The sequence below is a fragment of the Callionymus lyra genome, chromosome 8 (assembly GCF_982586985.1).
Source record: "Callionymus lyra chromosome 8, fCalLyr1.hap1.1, whole genome shotgun sequence".
NCBI classification, from domain to species: Eukaryota; Metazoa; Chordata; class Actinopteri; order Syngnathiformes; family Callionymidae; genus Callionymus; species Callionymus lyra.
In genome coordinates this window covers 11,007,947-11,031,607 of record NC_141825.1, presented here as the reverse complement: position 1 = coordinate 11,031,607, position 23,661 = coordinate 11,007,947, and the positions used below count along the sequence as shown (strand labels likewise).

Sequence of the window (23,661 nt, the reverse complement as noted above, 5' to 3'; positions counted from 1 at the left end):
TTTTCATCAATGAAGGAAAGAAAACCACAAGACCTGATCCAAGTGAGATGACAGGAGTAAAGTTGTATCTTCGACACTGTAAGCCACTTGTGAAATTGTGACACATTCAAGCTAATGTGTTACTATCTACCGTGGAAGTGCAAAAACCCAGTGAAGTCACTTTACTTTTAATGATTTAACACGTTTTCTGAAGTAAACTTGAAAAAACCTCACAAAAATAGACGTGTTTAGCAATATTAGCAACAATTTTCTTTTGCTAAAATTGCTAAAGTTGAAGCTGATAACTTATAATTTATGTTTTCAGACTCCAAAATGTAGTTTTTCCTTTTCTTCATCAATCTCTCTGCAGAATGATTAATAGCGGAGCTGCTTGGAAGTAAAGTGTAGCTGAAAAGAGCGCACAGGGTTGCCTTGCTAGCACGTAAGTTATTAGCCAGCATCTTTATCCCGCCATGAGGTCTGCTGATGCTTCTGATCTGAGGGAAGCAAAGGAGATGAGTCGCAAATATTTTCGCAGCGTTTCCCGTCTTTATCTATATTATAACTGAATATTCAGTAACATTAGCTACTACCACATTATTTTTAATAATAAATCAGCCCCCCTCCAGAGGGCCTCATACGTGAAGCCCACTTTTACATTTTTTAAAACAATTGCTTTATATTCCGGCCGTCTCATCTGATATATTCAGTCTCTTTGAGTTGCTGCTGATTTTCCCAACGACACCCCCCTGTGAGGGTCTGATCCTTTGTGCTCCGAGTCAAAGCCTGACGTTTGAAGCTCTGCATCAAAGACAGCAGACCAGCTCAGCCCACATGTGTGAGGAAATCTCCTCGACATTCCTCATCCACAGCCAGGGATGAGGTCGGGGGGGGATTCGGTTGTCTGAAGGAATCTTTGGATCAGACGGGTTAAAGTGCAGTGGTGGTATCAATACATAAATCATAAATAACATGGTTTTTTTTTCATGCGAGTTCTTGTCAGCGCCGCCACGATTTAGATCAAAGTCATACTAGGTTCTAGGTTTTTATGAGTCACAAAAATTTGAAAATAAGTGACATTGAGTTTTCGGGGGAAAAGAAAAAAAAATACAGCAATATACAGTATATGAGAATTTTTATACTCTATTGATAATAACAGAGCCCTAAACATAACAAATTTATTTTCTTTAAATATTGTTTTGCCTAAATATTCTAACATCAGTGGGTCTATGTTTTTTTTTTTGCTTTCAAATAATTATACTTTTTAGCATATTTTTTTGAGGTAAATATATTGTGTGTGTAAAATAAAATAATTTGATAAAAAAAAATACTAGACATGCACATATGTTGGTTCATTTTTGTGTTGCAATTTAACCTTCGATCCCTAGATGGCATCAGTCTTTATGTACTCAACCACTAAAGAAACTATGAAGCGCCGCTAGATCCTGGTGATGACTGAGGACGAGGGGATACAGTCGACTTCTCCGGAAGCTTTTTAAGATGATGTTTTGACATATTTTTGGTTTCAAAACAAATGAAAGCAGTTGTGACTTTGTCAAGAGTCAAGTACTCAGGCAATACTATTGTATAATACTGTATCACAATATATTGTATGGATGCCCCTCTATGTATTAATTTATTAATTAAATTAATATGTATCATATCGCCAGATTCTTTCCAATACAAACCCCTATTAAATTTTTCGTTAAAAAAATAAATAATAATACAATTACTTTATTAAAACATGTGCTACAGGGAAAGAAATATAGTTAATCCAAAAGTATTGTAACATACATTTTCTTATATTTTATACTCTGTGCATTTAAAAAATAACAATTAAATAAGAAATTATGGGTCAATTAAAACCGAGGAAATCCTAATAAATATATTATTAAATTAAAACAATTTTAAGCAATTTTTAACATGGGGACAAAGAAAATTTAAATAAAAGCAAATAAAAAGAATATATAAACAAATCAATCAATCTGTAGGATATAAAATACTGTTTCTAGCATACACCTAGTGTGGCAATAATGTAACTGCACTGTTGTGTTTCTCGTTTTCATCTTCCTGTTACTTCAAATAGCGACATTGCCGCAAGATAAACCACATTTTTGAGAAGAATCATTAAGATGACATCACCCACGACTACAACATCCAATCTTCCATGTGAATCCATCCATCCTCATGTCCTCAGCCTCCTTGAAAGTTCAATACAGATAATAGACGAGTGCATTAAACAGCATGATCTCGTCTTTCCTGTACACATTTGCCACTGCTCTGGTAAATGACTGCCTTGGGAGTAAGAATGATCGTGAGGCAAATAATCTAGTTAGGTTTCCTTGTGTTTGCCGGCAGATGTTTTTTTGCTTTAATGTGTTTATTATGACTCATGAGCTTCTTTGTAGCATCCATTAGCATATGATTACCATCGCTAACCCTGTCGCTTGTTCCCGAACTGTTGCGACCGCTCTCAAATCTTTCTTGATCCTTTATCCTCATCGTTGACTTCTTCCATATCCCTTCATCATTTTCTCTCTATTAGCTTCTTCTGTGTGGTGTGCGTCCTCACTTTCGGCCCTCGCGGCGACTCAAAAATCCTCATGTCTCACTCCCACTCGCTGCTCTCTGTGATCGCTTAGTTATGCCTGGCTCGAATTCTTGACCAGTTTACCCTCTTATTTTATAGTCTTTTCTCGTGTTCTTTCTCAGTAGTTTTCCATTTGATTTTTTTTCTTTCACTGGAAATTTCTGAAATTGTTGGTACCTGCATTGTCACTTGATAATTAGCATCGTTGGTAACTTTATTTTGCAGGTTTTCTGTATTGAACGATTGAGCTAATATATTATATAGATATTTATTTTTATAAGAGAAAATGACCAGGGCTTTAATAGCAAAGAGGGACATATATATATAATATTTTTTTAAATGGCCCCAATCTGTATGATTATCACTTTTACTTCTCAATATGTAACAAGGGGAAAAATGATTGTAGTATTTAAGATGTAATTTTATTGATATCACATCAACGCCCAATCATATATTACACAAACAACCAATCATAAAAATGTCGTTCAAGTGTGGGATTTGATTTCTGAATAAAAAGAAATCAAGTAATAATCTAAAAGGTTTAAATATAACTTTACATTACTTCGATTTTTTGTTAAAACTTAAACATATCTTTCTAAGTTTTGTCTATTTTACAAATGTTGTTTGATTTTATCTTAAAGGAAGTTTTCAAAGTTTTTTTCCCCTAAATATTTATGCCATTTTGCTTAAATTAGTTAATTTTAAAGAGGTGGTAGACACATTGAAGGTCCCCCAGTCAAAGGCTCAGAGGGACACACTAACATCTATGAAAAAGGGTTGAGTTTTTAATCAACCTCTGCATGTTTTTGTGGATTATGGGAGGAAACCAGAGTGAGCAAGCAAGGGGAAACGATACAGTATCTACCCAGATAGGTCACGGGTCGCCTCAATCTCATAGATTACATTTAACCTTCTTGCCCCGAGGTGCTCACCCTAACTGCTACTTCTTATAGTTCAACTGATATGGTTCAAGAATCCACAAAATGTCTCCGAAAGAAAGACAGACAACGAATGATTCTGTTGTAGAAAATGGATTTGCGCTGTCGGGTACGGATCCCCCCGTATCAAACACCCTCAAACGAGGCATTTTGTTCCGCGACACACTTTCAGGTGTCCCGGCTTGTTTTCTGCTTTGTTTGTTCCTGATCGTTTAACATGAGGTATCTGGGGACATTTACTGACACGACAGGGTTTGTGCTTTTATCAGTAGATAACAGGATTCACTGTAGAAGGATGAGAGGTTTGATTTTGCCTCAGTGGAGCTGAGTAAAAAAAAAAAAAAGTTCATGCAAAGTGCATTGAATTTACAGCATCTTTGGTACACGGCAGTAAATGAGATATAGGCTTTATGCCTGTTTTTAGACTTTGTTGAACAAACTTTTGCACACAGTGAATCAAGTTACTTGATATTAAGATCATCATTATCAGATGTTCGTTCCCCCCTTATCCTTCCAGCCTTTCTTCTAACTGAACACCTCTTTAAGGAGAACCAGGAGAAACAGTTTGAACAAACAAAATATGAGTAATTTCTTATTTGGATTCATTTTGGATGCTTTGATTAATCTTTTTGAGGAAAAAATGGTTGGGATTTGTGTATAACAAATGGGAATTCATCTTTGTATTTTAAGAAATATTAAGGAGGAATTAAGTGAAATGTTTGGAGTGTAAATAAGATGTTTAACGTCACTTTTTTTGTCTTTAAATTGGCTGTAATTGTTACAAAACACCAGCATTTGTTGCCATCCCTATGATACATATTCTGAGGCATGTATTTTAAACTCTGATTCTTAATGGTAATAATAACTTCTATTATTATCAATCACTGCTTATGTCCAAGAGTAAATGTAAGTGTGGAAATCTGGTACAGAAGTACTGTTTTTACCTGAATGTATCTCCAGTTCTTAGAATGATCTCACAATAATGGACACATTCGTTTGTGCATTGTGTTCGCTTGTGTGTGTAACTGAAATATATACGTCACAAGCTTAACGTCGTTTCTTGATAAATTAACAGAATATTTATTAGGTCATACTTTTACCAAAAATCTGATGTTTCCTGGTTGTATTGGTAGTATTTGAAATGTATGCACTAGTAAACAACTTAATTGGAAACTTTTTTTAATCAATTTTGACCATATTTTCAGTTGAAATTTTTAGATTAAATCCTTTACTTTAAATATTTACAAGTTTCCTGAGGTTGAAACTCAATTTCGTGCAGCTCTCTCTACGATGCGTTTAAGTGCTGTGGTAGATTATTGTGATCAGTTACACTAATAGTCCGCCCCGTTTATGACTTAAACAATCCCCGGAGGGCAATTTATTCAAAGAACTCCCTCAAACTCTCTATTAGTATCCATAAAGTGATGATACAAGCCTTATTACATCAGTCAGGTCAATGAGCATTATTAGGCTCCCGAAAGAAAAACAATTATTATTCACACATAACACAATTTATCTCCTAAAGTCCACAAATAGGGAGTTTAAATTGAATCATTTTGCATAATATTCTCACTAAGAAAAGCCTTCTCACGAAGACTTCACTTTGTCATCCGGAAACACACTCACGCGATCATTATGGAAACACATTTATAGTTTCACTTCATTAATCTAATGTCTCTTCTCTTCCCTGGCAGGTTTGGTCAAGCTCGGAGTTCACTGTGTAACGTGCCAGAAAGTCGCCATAAAGATTGTCAACAGGGAGAAGCTCAGCGAGTCTGTTCTAATGAAGGTACTGCTTCCTTTTTTTTTTGGTTTCTCTCGTGGAGCTAAATTTCCGCAGTTTGCTGAGATCATGCTGCGAAACTGGTGCTGTTTTAACACTGCTTTTATTGGGGCGTTTTCACTGAATAAAACCTTGTGACCTATTGTGACCCATTAATCAAGTACCACCTGTAATGGTTAAAATGACATAATGTGTTCACTTGTTGCCAAAAAAATGTCTTTTTCGGTCCCCTTTTTGAAATTAAAAATTATATATAGAACTTAGATTTTCAGAATATATTTATTTTAGGCTAATCCCATATTTTATATTATGTGTTTCTTACAGAATTAGGATGGGGGTGGTAGTTATAAAAAAGTAATTTTAGAAATGGGAAAATGGAAATCAAAAAAGGGCCGGAAACGGTGCTTAAAGAATTAAAGCTATTTTATTTCCTAAAACTTAAATTAAAGTGATTTTATGAGATTGTATTGATTACAATTTTGAAAGTGTCTCCATAGTAGTTTACTTTGTCTCTGTTATTTTCTGTCAGTTTAATTTTTGGGGGATACATTTTGTTCATCCTAGTGGACTTTGCTTTGCATTTTGTCAGTATTATTTTGAGGCTTATTTTGTCAAGACACATATTTGCATTTTGCGGCTACATCTTGTCACCATTATTATTTTCAGGTGTAATTTGAATTTTGAAAATCCATAAAATTTCAAACACTGTTATATTTTGCCGTCTACTTACTTGAAAAAAAGCACATCTAAGAAAATATTGAGTGTAAAAAATTAAATTCAACGTATATACATTCAGTGTAAGAAATTTGGTGTAAACAAAATTCAGTGTTAACATATGGAAAACCAAGGAGAAGCTGAAATTTTTTCTCAAAGCCCGATGGCACACATTTACTTCCATACATATAAGAGTTTTGGGAACTCAGTTAATTTGGGTTCCATTTGTGAGTTATGTTCTGTCAGTTTAATTTGAAGGCATAATGTTGTCATCGCAACAGACTGAGTTCCGTTGGTATTTTGTTAAATGCAACATACTGAGTCACCGAGTATGTTCAGTTACTTTCCACTGGTATTATTTTAACGTCAATTTTGAGACACGTTCTGTCATTATTATTTTGAGGCTTAAGTGTGCCAAATGTTACCCCGTTTTGGGTCTGTAAGAAATAAGGCTTTATTGTGTGTACGACGGCTTTCATGGGGGTGGTTTGAGATTGTAAAGTGGTCTAAGAGTGCTGCAAATCACTATATTTTCAAACACATGTGGAATGTCTGTAATTTTAGAAAAAAAAGTATCGGTTAGTATGACACCTGAACCGAGACAAGGCACCTAAATCCATGTTTCTTTTCTGTCTGGTAACTACCGTTCATGTCAAAATAAATGCAGGTATTGGTTTCCCATCATTCACTGGCACTTTTGTCAGTCGTGCTCTTTTTTGTTACGGGTTTCTAACAGAAGTGGCAAAGCTGTGGTAGCTTTAATACAAGACAAGGTGCCGTCATTTTTCTTCTTGAGGACCCGCTTGAGAAACGCGAGCCCTTATCTGATGAAGGTTTTGAGAAGCAGGAGTCTGATGGTTTTGCTCATTCCCCACATTTCTGCAAATAGAAAAAATCCCTTCATTCGCGTCACGCCCGCGACTAAATCATTAGCCTTCAGATGAAAAGCCGTCCCCGCGCCAGCATTACCATTTGATAAACAGTGGGTGTTAATCAGCCTCTCGCTGTGTCGACGTCTCCTCCTGTCTTTGCCTTTATCTATTCGGCGAAAAATGCAGAATAATATTCGGGGAACACAATCATTCCGGCTGCCTCAGCACTGACACAAGTGTCATTAGGAGCAGCCGAAATAGTAGGTTAACCGGCAGAATGTGACAGCCGGGGAGAAAGGGAGAACGATGATGTCCTGACTCAGGCGTCATCGTTCTAGCCCGAGAAAAATCATAGCAACTCTTGACAGGTTTTTCCTCCACAAGACCGGGGCCTGTTGCTGAACCTGCAGTTCACAACCAATTACTGAACTCCACCGTTGTCTCAGTTTCCATAACTAGTGCATGGGAAGTCAGGTCATACATATTTGATCCAAACTTAGAAACTCGGTTTCAGCCTTCACAGTGGTTCTTGTGTGAATTAAAGGCTTAGAAATGAATGATTTACTTTTAATACTGTGACAAACAAAACACACTGATCACCTTTGTGTTCATGAAAATGATAAGTGTCTTGAAATCTTCTGATGCCAAGCATTTTTTTAATATATTTAGTTTTGACTTTTTATCAATTAAAGTGATGGTTCACCTTTTTCACCCTCACGTTGTCTAAGGGTTTCGATTCTTTTCAGGGTAATCTGTTCATTTTAAACGTTATAGACAAAAATGTGAGTTCATTTAAATGTCTTCTTGGTTGTCTTCGTCCAAACAGACACACTTAAAAACATCCAAATACCTACATATTGTAATGAAGCTTAGACTTAAGAGATTGTTCTGAAAAATCTTAACCAAGTCTTTAATTTAAGTTTGTGTGTAGCAGAAGCTCCAGCTACAAGTGTATACTCAAGATTTACACCGATTGCCTTATAGATTCTGCTAAAAACTATCTTTAAATATAGACTTGTTTAGTTGTTTCCGGAATAATTCCTCATGTCGGGGCTTCAACACAAGATGGGTGTTACAGACGAGCAGTACGGAGGTATTTGGATGTTTTTAAGGGTCTTTTTAGACGGAGATGAAGACGAAGACAAGTGAGCTGCAGTTGCTACATCAAAATGAACAAACATTTTTGTCTATAATTGTAAAAATGAACATATTACACTGAAAGTAATCGCAACCCTTAGTCGACGTGAGGGTGACTAGAAAATGAGTGACGTTCAGGTGGGCTATAACTCTCCTAAGACTCCCGATTCTGTTGCCATTTTTTAAAATGACCAGAACTCTTCAGGAAATTTCAAACACCTTCTGAAAAGCAGATAGCTTTGATATCATAGTCATCAGATGTACTTCCAAATCCCAGACTGGAACCTTTGCCACATGCATCAGTAAAACATTTTGCAAAATAAAAAAAAAGGATGATTTTTGAGTGATTTCTAATCATTTTTTGCATGTGTGATGAGAGTAAAATTCGCTAAACTGATCGGGCTTTAGCAATGAGTTCACAGAGAGGGTGCTAGAAGAAGGAAAAATTGCAGCTCGGAATTACACAATTAGTTAGAAGAGAAGTCCGAACGTAAATAAATTTTAGTCAGACGATAGCCTGGGGTTGTTGTTACTTAATTTAGGCATCAGTCTTAACCGTGCCTTAAAAAGTTTTTGTTTTAAAAGTCCACTGGAAAAACCTGGAAAACTTGTCAGAAAATGTACTTTAAATAGGTAAAATATTCTGCTTTTAGTCACTTTACTCCAGCCCCCCTGTCTCTTCTCCCTCGCAGCCAATCACAGCACAATGCTGTTGATATTTGGTCTGGTTCTGGTCCAGATTTCTGCCTGTTAAAATCTTCTTTTTTTTTTTGTTCCACGTCGCTTTCACTCATTGTGGTTTGCTTGGACCTTTTTTCTTTCTCCTCTTTTGAAGTTTAATTTAAACTGTAACGTGACTTGAGAAAAATCTGTTAAGATGCGAGATTTCAAATATGACTCGGTTGAATCTTAACTGTTACACAGAGAAAAACAAACGTATTATCCTGATAATTGTGACAAAATCACTCGTGCTCGTATGGAAACATTACCGCTGCCATGAAATCAGATGAACTACAATCACGGTTAACCTGATTCTCAACCATCCTGCTAAAGTGACCGATTTTAAACTTGTCCACCTTGTTCCGCTTGGTTCCGATCAGTCGCGGCACTTCGCAACCTTGAACGCTTGCCGCGTTTTTTCTTGTAAATCTGGTTGGCACGCTCGACTTTCTCCTCTGGCTGCCTGTCAGAGTCGCGGCGTTGCACTCTTCTGCCAGACCTGCCTGCAAAATGTCACCTTTTACTATGCAAATGTTTCTGGTCCCCGTGGTGCTATTAGAGACGAACCTGACTCTCCTGGACAGGTGTGTGTGTGTGTGTGTGTGTGTGCGCGCACACATGAACGCCCACACACGTGGTCATGTATATGGATGTGCAGACGCCATGATTGGGATCTTCTCGTGTCCTCACCCTCGCTTGGCCTCCCGGGGACCCGGACCGGCAGGGGGGAGCAGGACGGGTTGCATTAATTGTCTCCCGGAGACAAGTTAAAATGAAAAGTCTAGCTCGTGTCAAACTTTATATAACTAACGTGCAACTCTTTAATGTGCAGCTCACAATGAAGCTGAGAGACATTGAATGACTGGAATAATGAATTCCTGTATGAACTTTCTGTCAAAGGGAACAAGCTTTGAGTGCTTCAAAGAGCAAGTGTCATACTTGATGCATTTTTTTTTTCTACTCCTTTATTTTTAAGCCCGAAAAAAACTGTCTTACATCAAGCCGTCTGTCATGTTTGGAAGCGGGGAGACGGCGAGTGAATAGGTGTTCTGACAAGTCTGTCAGAAGACATAGCTCTGGAAATGTGCGAGAGTGATGTTTAATGTGATCATAACCAGGTATTTTCCCTCACAAGGTTTCAATGTTATTGTCTAGAAGACGAGATGCTGAGAGTTAATGGTTCAGAAATAGATGCCAATTATATAAAAGCATCAGTTCATGTTTTCACTGATATTCGTCACAGAACTTTGACTTAAAATGTCAAGTTAATTTGTTTTTTCTTCCTCTGTTTTGGTGAGTCAACCCTCCAACCCTGCCTTCAAAAACAGACCAGTTTAGTTTTCGGGTAAAGGGGCCAAAAGCGGACCATAGAAAACCTCTGTTGGGCCACGATGAGTAGAACTGCCGAAGTTTTGAGCTAAAAGTATTTTATCAAATCGTATCATCAGCTGAACATATCGTATCAAATAGTTTTCTGAGCGGAAAATATCGTATCAAATAGTTTTCTGAGCGGAAAATATCGTATCAAATAGTTTTCTGAGCGGAAAATATCGTATCAAATAGTTTTCTGAGCGGAAAATATCGTATCAAATAGTTTCGTGAGCCAAACTGATCGTATCAAATAGTTTCATGAGCGGAAAATATCGTATCAAATAGTTTTCTGAGCGGAAAATTTGGCATCAAATAGTTTTCTGAGCCGAAAATATCGTATCAAATAGTTTTCTGAGCGGAAAATATCGTATCAAATAGTTTTCTGAGCGGAAAATATCGTATCAAATAGTTTCATGAGCCGAACATATCGTATCTAATAGTTTTCTGAGCGATAAATATCGTATCAAATAGTTTTCTGAGCGGAAAATATCGTATCAAATAGTTTTCTGAGCGGAAAATATCGTATCAAATAGTTTTCTGAGCGGAAATTATCGTATCAAATAGTTTTCTGAGCGGAAAATATCGTATCAAATAGTTTTCTGAGCGGAAAATTTGGCATCAAATAGTTTTCTGAGCCGAAAATATCGTATCAAATAGTTTTCTGAGCGGAAAATATCGTATCAAATAGTTTTCTGAGCGGAAAATATCGTATCAAATAGTTTCATGAGCCGAACATATCGTATCTAATAGTTTTCTGAGCGATAAATATCGTATCAAATAGTTTTCTGAGCGGAAAATATCGTATCAAATAGTTTTCTGAGCGGAAAATATCGTATCAAATAGTTTTCTGAGCGGAAATTATCGTATCAAATAGTTTTCTGAGCGGAAAACATCGTATCAAATAGTTTTCTGAGCGGAAAATATCGTATCAAATAGTTTTCTGAGCGGAAAATATCGTATTAAATAGTTTTCTGAGCAGAAAATATCGTATCAAATAGTTTCATGAGCCGAACTGATCGTATCAAATAGTTTTATGAGCCGAACAAATCGTATCAAATAGTTCTGTGAGCGGAACATATGGTAAGGTGAGCGGAACATATCGTGAGCTGCACATATCGTATCAAATAGTATCGTGAGCTGCACATATCATATCGTGAGCTGAAAATATCGTAGGGTAAGTAAGTAATTTGTAATTATAGAGCGCTTTTCCAGACCAGGGTCACAAAGCGCTTAAACAATACAATATTGGTGAGCTGCACATATCGTGAGCTGAATATATCGTATTAAATTGTTTCCCTAGCGGTAAATTCTGTATAGTGAGCTGAACATATAGCATCGTTGAAAAGATTTGGATGATCCCTCCACACAGCTGTGTTTTTTGCTCTTTCTGTGTGTGTTTTTCTTCTCTACAAAAAGCTTCCCAGGTCAACATGCATAAGAAATACTGGGATACCTCCACAAAGGAACTCAATTTAGTTGACTTCATAAAAACAGAGCTCATATAAAATCAATAAAATAATTTTGATGTTTCAATAACTAACTGTAGACTCACTGCACAGACTTGACTGGTTTAGATGATAGACAAACATGAATATTGCATCAGACCACTGTCTGTTTTCACAGCGCTTTTTTTCAAACATTCACAGGAGAATATGTATTCAGATTATTTCTCCATACTCCACAGTTCCTCAGAGGAAGTCCTGACCTTAATTGAATTGTTTTGACTTTTTTTTTAGGATAAAACAACATTTTTTTTTTTTTAAATGTCCTGTGTCACGTTGTTGTGACAGCCAAGATTTACGCCATGAAACAAGCCTCAACTACATAAATTTTTTATGAACCCCCGCCGTTGTTTGAAGCACATCTTGAAGCTTCTGGAACTCTGCGCTCCACATGGAGGATTGGCTGCCCTTGATGACATCATCACCGTGTGCAGCCTCTCTCTCTAATCCTTAGGAAAAATTAATATTGTTGCTCAAGCTACGAGGACTAACAACGTGCTATCTGTAGCAGGCAGCGTTCGGTGGTTGCTGGTGATTCCTCCGTGTTTTTTTTTTTTTTTTCCTTCTCCTCCCGAGCCAAGGAGCTAATGGCGGCGAGCTGCTGCTGTCGGGATAAAGACGACTAATTAGCCGAAGTAACTTTCTCTCTTCGCTCCTGAAGCAGCGAATCTTCAAAGTCACTCCTCTGTCCCTGAGCTTAGAGAGGCAGAGCCGCTGAAGGCAGGATGAGGGGAAGAGAGCACATGAGAGAGAGGAGAGGAAGGATGCTGAACATAAAGTTAAAACACCATGTGAACTAGATTTGTCTTCTGTGCTGCAAGAGCGAGATGTTTTTCTACATCTCCATGTTGGACACTACATTGTTAAACAAGTGTGTTTAGGTCTCAAAATATGTATTTCCTGCTGCAGTGTTACAGCTACATTTTCCCTTCTTTACGCTTGTGAAAATAAAACTTCATATCTTCTTATATTACTATTCCACACTTTAATTCTGAAAACAGGAAATGGAAATCCCCCCCATTAACCATTAATTCTAATAGAATTAGAAAATGTACTTTTGGAGTATGTGACAACCATTATTTCAGGATGTAGCGTAGAAAAAAACTTGTATGGAAAGAGTAAATTGTTTTTTATATATTATTAAAATGAAACACCAAACATATCTTAATTAAAATTGAATGAAAAAACAAGTGGTTAATATTTTTTAAACCTTTTTTTTTAACCCTAAACCGAAAAAAGGAAAAGATTGGGAAGTGCTGATAGTGTCGATTTCTGTTTTTCACAATAAGAGTTGAATGGACATTGTGTGCAATGACCTGTAAACGGAAATAATTTCCGGTTTAAAATCGTAAGGTGAAACAAAAAATGCGCTGAGGAGGGTTCAGGAGTCTAGTGCATTTAAAAAAGAAGCTTCAGCATTCTAGAAAATCTGCAAAATGTAGCAAAAATATCAATACAGGAAAATGTTCTGTATGTTTCACAGACATGTGAATGATCAAATTTAGGATTTTGCGCTAAACCGTAAGAACGAAAGAAAAGTGAAAAAAAAAAACTTGTATGGACAGAGATATTTTTTTAATTTTTTTTAAACCAATTTAATTGTAAAATTAATTAATTAATTAATCATTTCAGTCAATCTTTGTTTTAAACCCCAAAACATGAATAAAAAAGATCAGGAAATGTTGATTATAAAATGAATTCATTTCTGCCTTCAAAATAAAAGTCAAATTGTCGGTATGTAGTGGTAAAATATGTCAAATCTAACACATTAAAGTGAAACGCAAAAACACCCTTTAACATTTCTCAATAGTAACAAGTATTGTCATTATTTTAAATATACTGTTTCATTAGATCTGTCTTTACAGATTGATTTTGTTTTGTTTTGTGATTTTTTTTTTTCAAGTTTATATTGATCAGTTATTATTGTTTTTCAAAATAAAAGTTGAATGTCCACGGATCATGAGGTTGATCAGTTTTAAGTTGAGATGAATATTCCAGTTGGAACATCGTAGGATTTAGAACGTTTATATATGAGATATAAGCTTTACTTTTTTTATGTACATCAAGAGCTAAAGGAAGTTTTCCTCTTGTTGTTTTCACGAGGAAATGGGCGAAACACTTTCACCGGAGGCACCGGACATTACAGTAGCTGCAGGTACATCCATGTGTGTGGGAAGAACTAGAAGAACTGCTTAAAAACGATAGTGGCAAAACTCTGAGACAAATGTTGAGTCGATGAAGCGGCAGAAAATCGGGGTGGGTGGTCTTCGGAGCACGGTGTCGGCGCCACAGATGAATCACACACGGTTTAATCTTGTTATCCCGACACTTCACTGACAGCACTGCAGCTTTCTTTCTTCGCCATCTCCACTCTTCCCTCCTAATGATTATAGATCGCCGCTCTCCTCCGTCTGCGCCGAGCCGCAGGTGGGTCGGGTACAGAAATGCCTCCGACATCCTCTTCATGTTGTGTGTGTTCCACGGCGTCCACGAGCTGCCGTGCATCCGCCACCGCAGTGTGAGCGCAGACACCCAGTGAAACAAATGGCTTTTCATATGTTGTGGCTCTGGATGTCGATCCATCAGCTTCTAAGGCAGAAGGCTCGGCTTTACAGTTTAGTCTGTGCAGCTGCTATAATTAGTCCACAGTCCTTTTGGGAACCTCATTGTTTAGGGTTTCGTCCAGTTAAGTTTAAATCTACATCGTGAATGAAGCTCCATATGTATTCTCTTCTCTACCAGATTTATCACAAGGACACATTATCTTTTTAACTCGTAGTGAACAAAGAATTTTTGGTGGAGCATCAATATTTAGAAATGATTACAAAAGACTCTGTTGACATGATAGCATAATGCTAAAGTATTTTTTAAGCGTTTGTTTTCCCGCGATTTCCCCCTTCCAAGTTTTTTTTTTTTTTTTTTTTCTTCCAAAATTCACCGCCCCTTCATAATGTTTTCAACTTCCCTCTGGATTGAAGGATAGTTTATGGATGGATGGATGGATGGATGGTTAATTTCCTCTCGATACTTTTATCTGCATTACTGGTGACTGTAAGGCAGGATGTTTTTTTGGTACATTAGATTCATTATTTTTAAGTAAGTGCGATCAAAGTGGTCAATATATTTTTACAATATAAAATTTGATAAAGATCATTGGATCCTTTCATTAATATTTGTATACATTTTATTTATTCTTTTGCGATCTTTTTTCAGTCTCTGTTGAATGTATTCATAGTTTTATCTTTCATTTGAATTTTGTAAAATGACTAAATGTCGGACTGTCGGAAGTATCATTTCGTTTGGAAAAAGTGCATGATGATCAGGGTTTTACTGTGTATTACAGTTTTGCATATTTTCTCTTTAAATTAAATTAAAATGCATGCATGGACCTACTTCACAAACATACTTGCACAGATTATTGTAACGCATCACTCATGTCTTTTGAGCTAGTTACAGATAACTATAATCGTTGAATAAACAAAATAATTCTGGGTTCAATATTTGTTTTCTGTATGATAATATAAAAGATCAACTATTGTGATAACTCAACTCTCCTGACTCACTCACATGTTTCAAATGTTGAATTCTTCCTCTCCAAGATGCAGTAAGTCTCTCATCATGACCCTGTTTTGAACGTATTACTTTATAAAGTTCTCCCTTGCCTAGAATCTCGGCAAACAAGAGGCTCCAAGAGTGGATTCCATTGTTAGGTGAGGTAGAACTTTATTGCATCAATTGGTCTTCACTCCTCCTCCAGTCAGCTTTGATCATGCCCTGCTTTGTTTATACAACACGTCCCTTGAAGGTGGAGACTTCCTGTGACAAACTTTGATGTTCGACCAATCACAGCAGAGTGGGTGTGGTTAAGATAAACTAGATTAACTAGTAAATATACATTAGTGCCCTTTAAGGATTGAAAAGGTTTTTAATGCTGTCTGTAAAAACTGACGAGCTAGCTACAAGGCAAAAGAAAATGTTGGCATAAAAGGTTCAAGGAATGTCAGGTAAAATGGAGGCGACAGGACATTTTCGAGTCGTGTATTAAGTAAAGCAGCATGGAGTCAGGGAACCTCAGGATATTAGGGGGACCCCCCCGCTGAGCACGACAGGCGACAGACGGACGCGTTAACCGATGCCACTGTTTTAACTTTCAAAAGCAACAACCGCTGCGATGTTCCACTGATGAAACACCTCAGTTTTCTTTTTCAGGCTCACCGCTGGCTTCCCCGGCAGATCTTTTTTTTTCATGTATCAAACCTTCCATCTGAGTTGAGCGATGCCTTCACGGTCGTAAATCTTCAAAGTTTGCACCGTTGTTTACTTCTTGTGTTTTGCCGAGGGATTTTCTTACTTGTTGATATTGCTCGTGGTCTCGCTATTTGCGCGCGATTCATCAGGCCGTTGAGTATTGTGTTAATATTTTATGTCCTGTTTAGACGAAGGAGGGTAATAGAATTCATATATCACCGCCTCACGGGCGCAATAATAAAATCAAGCATCAACTTTCTCCATCGCGGTGCTGCCTTTTATAGACACCGGCAGCTGCTCGCGCATCACAGCGTGATTCTCTTCCGACACAAAGTCGTCTCACAGCAGTCTTTTAGTAACCTGGGCTGCTTTAAGAGTTCTGTCGACTGTTTAATCGAAGTGATATTAGTACGTGGATCGTCCGGACGGTCCCACAGTACACGTGTATCGTGGTGAGACTAACGTTGTGGTTGTGAAGCTGCAAGAACTCAATGAAGGAGAAAGTCCTGAAATCGCTTCCCAGACATCATGTGACATCTATGCTTTGATGACAGGGACACCCGTGGTGGGTGAGGAAAGATAAGTTTGATGCAATTTTCGGTGTGGGGATCATTTGTCACCAACTGCATTGCATCCTACAGCTCCTGGTCGACGCGTCACTATTGACGAACAGCTTTTCCCATCAAAGACTCACTGCTGTTTCCAGCAGTAAATTGCAACGAAACCTGACAAGTTTGGGATCAAGTTTTGGGTGTGTCTTGTGACTTGAAATCCAAGTACATCTGCAATGTATTGTCACACTCAACTAGACAGAGGGACCCCAATGAATTCACCACCAAGGTGTTTTCAACCATTGGTGCCGCACTGACGGTGTATGCGCCCAAACGGAAGAAGACAGTCTACATTCTTAGCAGCATTCCAAGCGTGGTTCAGACTATGAATACCACCCAAAGGAAGCCAAACACCGTCACTCTTTACAACACTACGGAGTGCAGCATGGATGTGATGGACCAGATGATGCGGGACTACGCTGTCCGCACATGAACACGACGCTGGGCTGTCGCCATTTTCTATAACATTATCAATATGGCAGCCCTGAATGCACATGTGCTGTAAAAGTCGTGCACCGGGAGGCAGGAGTGAGGGGTGGACTTCCTGGTGGAGCTTGCAAGATAGGTGGCTAACTTTCATGTGGTTGCAAAGAAGGCAAGAGAGAAACAATTTCTTCGGCACCAACATTCCACACCAAGCCCTGGGAACATAGCCACGCGTTAGGTCAAAAATAAATGTAAGAACAATCATGCCACTGTGCGATGTGTTGACTTCTACAATATATATGGCAGATGCAGAAGGGAGATACCACGGCAATGCCAGGATTGTGAGTGATGGCTGAAATGTACTCACACACTCACTGCCACTCTCTAAGATGTGTAAATATGTTTTTTGCTACTATTTTTTATCAATTAAACTTGGCAAAAAAAGGAACGAACCCAAGTGTTGACCCCTTCCTTCCAGTTGATCCTGCCCCTCACTATGTTTCCTCCTGTGGTGCAACAATGATCGCATCATTTACATACAAAATAAATGTCCACAGGGGGTTTCCAGCCAATTGGCTCTTGTTTGGGCATTATAGGTCGAAAATCCGAATGTCTCTTCTCTGGTACTTGTAGTGTTAACTTTTCTTTTGTAACTCCTTTGGTATTTCTGAGGGCTACTTAGGATGTGTATAAAAATGTGCTCAAATGTGGAGAGTGGTCGCAGCAAGAATTTTCTAATCTTTCAAAAGTTCATCACAAAATTTATCAAGAAATTCTTCACGGACATATTTGTGAATTAGCATTTGGGTTTTTCATTTGACTTGTCAGATCTTTTAATTTAAAAATAATTGTTACATTTCCCCTTTATTTAATAAATAAAAATGTGTATTTTAAGTCCTCTAGTTAAATCATTTATTTTATAACCAGACACCAGAGGCCCTTTCAAAAATGCCCGTTAAAAAAAAAAAAAAAGTATCAATGATGTTTAGTTTTGTTTAGTTTTTAATATTATACACACTTTGTCTAAAAATTCATATGAAATGTATTTTACTGATTTGTCCTTTCCTTTTATTGAAGTCGGGCGCACATGCAGCAGTGCATAGAAGCCATACAAGTGAATGATTAATCCTTCAAAAACCTTCCTGAATCCAGATGGAACTATAGAACACCACCACAAATGTATCATTATTTATCGACATGTCATTGAAATACATCTATCAATTTTTTAGTGATTTATTCAAATTCGACCAAACTTTTTTACCCCCAGCACCTCCCACAATACAAATATGCTTATTTCAAATATTTTACTAAATATGACATCATATGAAACCTAATTTAAAAACGGAAAAAAAGAATAATGTCCCCTTAAATTGTTTGTACATATTAAATCCATATTGACACTCTAGGGGGGCCTACAGGGGATCATATTTGGTCGCACATGTCCCACGTCTGTCGTAAACTCTGGCTAAGATATTCATGAATACTGCTCTTCATCATACACCTCAACCATTGTAAACTTCCCGGATGATTCAGGGTATGAGAGAGAAGGCGTTCGGCATTACTCATACATTTTAACTGCTTATTTGCATCTGTTAGCTGGTTGTTAATTCACACATGTGACATGTTTTCATGCATTTATTTGCTCAAATATTAATGTGGAACTGTCTGCGTTTTTTATAAAGATTTAACGAAGAGATAAAACCTCAAGAGACATTCTATTAAAATATTAACAGGATTGTCCAGGTTCAGAATCAACTTGAAAGTAGAACCAAACCCGTCTTTACTTATTCACAAACTCATTTGAATCATCTCGGTCGACCGGACCTGCCAACTTAACTCCGGCCTCCATCGACATGTCGGCGTCTCACTATCGACTGGACTCACGTGTCAGTGACCGGGTCGCGCCGTCATACGTGCAGATAATGAATCCGTGTTCATCTCCAGTGTCGGCTCCCATCACTTCACCCGTGAGGAGTCATTAGTCGTTGCTCACTTTTCCCGTCCGTGTTGTTTTCACTTCGACGAAGTCAGTGAGATGCACTCGTCTCAGCCGGCGATTTATTTTCAGGTCACCTGTGTTAATGTGTATTTAAAGATCGTATACATGTCTGGCTGTTAGTTTTACTTTTTCAGACTTAAAACATTAAACACATTTTCGTATCTTACGTTTTGTTTTACCAATAATGTACTGTCGAGATCTTCTTGTTTTTAGGAAAACTTTAGGAAAACTCCAAAAATCGGTGACGTCAACCTTCTTTTAGATGTACTAACTCTACTTTACTTTACTTATTAGCATTAGTACACCTTAAGACTGAGAGCAAAATAAAAAGATCACTAATGGTACGAGAAAACTAACTAGTAATATCTCTAGTTTACTCAAAAACATTTACTTGTGCTACCAGTATGACAACTAGTAACCCCCCCTGCATTTTCATTAGGTTTACCAGTACTACTAGTTAACACTTTTCGCTTTACTAGTAGCACTAGTAGCAAAAAAAAACTTTCAGTGTTACTAGTGACTACATTTATGTTTCTACTAGTTTTACTAGAAGAAATATAATCACTTTTCTAGATAACAATTCTAATTATCTATAACTACATAGTATATACATAACTATATATAGAAAAGTGTTTCACTGCAAGTAGTGAAGTAGACTTTAGCAGTAAAGCAAGAATATATACTATGAAAGTACATTTTTATGTAGTTGTATAGTCAGTAAACTTAACCAGTTAACTGTTATAACTGTACTAGTAGCTCTAGGAATACAAAAAAGTCAACAATACTACTTAACCTTCAGTTGTGATATACATTTTTATTTTCTCGCCATACAAGTAGTGCCAAAAATATAACATATACTGTATAAAGGCATCTTGTTTTATCTTCGACAGGTCGGTAAAATACATTTTTACAGCCGACAATGTGTTTCGGATCACCTCCTGATTCCCTTTGTATTAAAACACAAGCATATTTTCCAGCTGTATTAATGTGTATTAAAACATCTTATCTTATTTTTCAATATTAATTCAGTTAAGTTCATCAATGTGGCTATTATCACAGACTTATTTTTCAAAGTTTTTTCTATGAAATGTATTTCCTTTTTTTTATTATTTAATATTTAGTTTTATCATTGTGTTTTCAGTCGAGATCATCTTATTTACTAATGCTTTAGTACAACTTATTATTAAAACAACAACTACAAGTAGACTAAGGAAAATTGTTGATAATAGTACGAGTAGACTTCACTTTTGTTTTTAAACCAGTAATATCTCAAGTTTACTCAGAAGCGTTCAGTTGTGCTACTTAGACAAATGGTAACCCCCCTGCATTTTCATTAGGCTTGCCAGTACTTCTAGGCAAAACTTTTAGCTTTACTATTAGAACTAGTTGACCAAAAAAAGTGAATGTTTATGTTTCTACTAGTTTTACTAGTAAATACAAATACTTACTAAACATTTAGGTTATCTATAACTTAACTAATAACTTTTTTCAGTGCAGTTAGTGAAGTAGGATTTGTTTTAACCAGTTCATTTTTTTAAATGTACTAGTAGTTCTAATAATAACTAGTACAGGTAAAATATTTTTTTCTTTACCTGTAATACAAGAAGAGCTAAAGATGTTTTTCTAGTAGCACTAGTAGAATTCTATGGTACCACAAGTGAAGCTAAAAGTGGTCACTAGTCGTACTAGTAATCCAAGTGGAGGGATCATGAGAATATTTAACTCAATGATTGGTTAAAAGATAGTTAAAGATCCAATAGGAAACCATAATTCATTTGACCTTGTTCCTTTATTAGGCTTTCTGGTAGCACGAGTGAAAGTTTTTTTCTTTCAGTCAACTAGTACTCTTAGTAGCCAACAAGTCTACCAGCGCTTTAAGAGCATGTTACTAGTACTAGTAACACTTTCCCTTTCTCTTCTTTCCATGTCAAGATGTAAACACTATATTGTAAAGGGATGTTTCAGAGGCTGCAGAGCAGGTGATCAAAGTTAATGATCCATCGGTGAGACTCATCTGATCAAGGCGACGCAGGGACGAGTGTGTTCATATGAAGGCTGTCGCCCACACCAGTGACGTCCAGACGGACGCGTCAACATCGCAGATTGATAGAAGGACGACAGGAGTGGAGCAGGAGAGCAGAGAGGAGGAGGGAGAGCTGAGATAATGAGCGAGACTCAACAGCTATGAGGTGGATAAAAGATAAGAACTGAGAGACGAGCTGACCGTGTTGACATTGATTTACATGGCTCTGGCATCGATTGCTCTCCCCTGAGTGTGTGCGAGAAATTGACCAACTCGGGGCAGAATCATGAGCGAGCTTCTGGTCAGAGATAGAAAAGTTGTGTTGGGGACGTAACAAAACAAAGTAAAAATAATTTTTTAAGTCGCCTGCTTTAATATGAATCTCACCCCGATCATTAGAAACTGAATTGACAACTGAACTACGAGTTATAAAGAAGATTAAGGAGTAAAAATCCCAAACACATGCTCATTTAAAGATGTCTTGGTTGTGATAGATGACTTCTTACCGCTGTTTAATGATGAAGAAACAACATATTTACTCGAGGACGACTAAGTGCTCAAGATTAGAAACACGTTTTGTGAACAATTTAGGTAATTCATTCTGATGAATAATTCACACGGACGCGGATGAAAGTGAGTGACCTCGCAGCACAAGCTTAAACAGACTTAATTGAGCCTCTAATTCGATTAGCTTGTGGTCAAAGCTGGAGTCCTTTTTTGGGGGGGAATACAAACGCTTCACTAATTAACCAATCGAGATGTTTGTTTTGGCAACAGAATAATCGTAACATGAATAAAGAATAACATGATCATGAAATGTAAATGGACAGAGGAGTAAAAAAAAAAAGTGTTTTTCTAGATCCATTTCACAACCGACCCCAAAGTCTCTGTGTGTGTGTGTGTGTGTGTGTGTGTGTGTGTGTGTGTGTGTGTGTGTGTGTGTGTGTGTGTGTGTGTGTGTGTGTGTGTGTGTGTGTGTGTGTGTGTGTGTGTGTGTGTGTGTGTGTGTGTGTGTGTGTGTGTGTGTGTGTGTTTACCCTTGAACGCTCTCCCTCTGGCTGACATCTATTAACCAACATTCATCAAACAGGGATACATGTGCGCAAACACACACACACACACACACACACACACACACACACACACACACACACACACACACACACACACACACACACACACATTCAAACATGTAAACAGGCCATCTTGGCTCGACATATGGATGGATGGAGTGTGTGTGTGTCCTGCCATGATCGCTGGTGTGTTTCATGCATTAATGTGTCCACATGGCAAATCGGATGAATGGATGACAGGCTCTGTTTTTCTTGTGCGATCCAGACACCTCGCTGTGATGTCTCCTCCCCCTCGTGACAGGTTGTCCCCCGTCACCCCCCCACTGCCTGAGTCTGAGTCCTCTTGTTCGCATATATATGTCGACACTTTCTAGAAATATTTCAATGATATTTTCAACATCACTTAATTTCCGAGACAAAAAATGTGTAGAATTGATGTAATTCTGTTTAGCTTTAAGTTCCACATTATAATATAAATGTTCACTGTATTAAATGTACAGTGAATAAATAGAAAATAAAATATATAAAATATCCATAAATGTATCCTGAGCACTAGCCATTACCAGTCCATGTTAGATAAATGGAATTAAATGCGTGACATTTCTGTAATTCTGTGTAGAATAAAGTTCCACATAATTGCACATTAAAAGGATTAATACTTTAATAAGTGTTATCATTGCCACCCAATGTTCCAAAAACTTAATTAAGCAACTAAAAATTGTAACTAAATTCCTTTTTAATTTTCTATTTAATTGGGTTGAAATTGAAAAAAACATATTTTCAGTATTTTGTGACATTATCAGCATTTGTATAAATGTCTATAGGTTGTCATGCCTTAATTAAAAGTGCAATGAGTGGAAATTAAATGATCTTTTATGGTATGTAATGTAATCATGAAAATATATGTTGACAAAATAAGTACATTTGAGCTATAAGACCCTTAAATTTAAAAAGTATACATTTAAAAAATGTTATTAAAAAGAAATTGGGGTAGTAAATATAAGAAATCATTTTGTAATGTTATTGGAGATTATTTAATTATTTCATGAAAATGTAAAATGTAAAAATACCTCTGATAAAAATGAACCTTATCATAAAATGTATGATTTGAAATAATCTTGGTTTTTATGGTCAAGAAAAAAGAAAAAAAAAAACGATTACTATTATTTAAATAGATATATATCAAGGCACTTGACTTTAAAACATCATTTAAAATCATTAAGTTATGTTTAATCACATATATATATTTTTAATTACAAACTATTACCCTTAAACATACATTAGCTGACAGAAAACAATGTATTAGCCTTGTCATTTTACTCTGACCATCAACTTATAACTGATAAAAAGAAGAGGAACTGCTGCACAAAAAAAAAGTCTTACTTGGATTAACCTTGTTTTTTACAAAAGTAAAATATACTTTTGAGAAAATGGCATACAACATAATCACAAAACATCTATTACGACATTACAAAAAAATATTATGAGTTAAATGTTATAGTGTTATTCAACAATACTTATGGTTGTAAAGGAAAACCTCGCTTTAAAAAATGTTCACCTTACGTCTCCCGTTAAACGGCCTGCTCGGATGTTTCCTGCACAACTAGAATTTATAGACATGTAATCTGATAAATAAAGATAAATCTCAGCAGCTTCCTTCCTGTTCCTGCTTCCT

The 23,661-nt window shown here is 36.8% G+C and overlaps 1 protein-coding gene across 2 annotated transcripts in view; it reads left to right on the top strand.

The window, feature by feature from the left end:
* Nucleotides 1–23,661, top strand: part of brsk2a (BR serine/threonine kinase 2a) — a 214,767-nt gene that overhangs the window by 116,513 nt on the left and 74,593 nt on the right. For both annotated transcript variants that reach the window (XM_087796672.1, XM_087796671.1), the window contains exon 2: nucleotides 5,202–5,296. In XM_087796672.1, coding sequence (XP_087652798.1) covers nucleotides 5,202–5,296 — 95 coding nt within the window. The remainder of the gene's footprint in view (nucleotides 1–5,201; nucleotides 5,297–23,661) is intronic.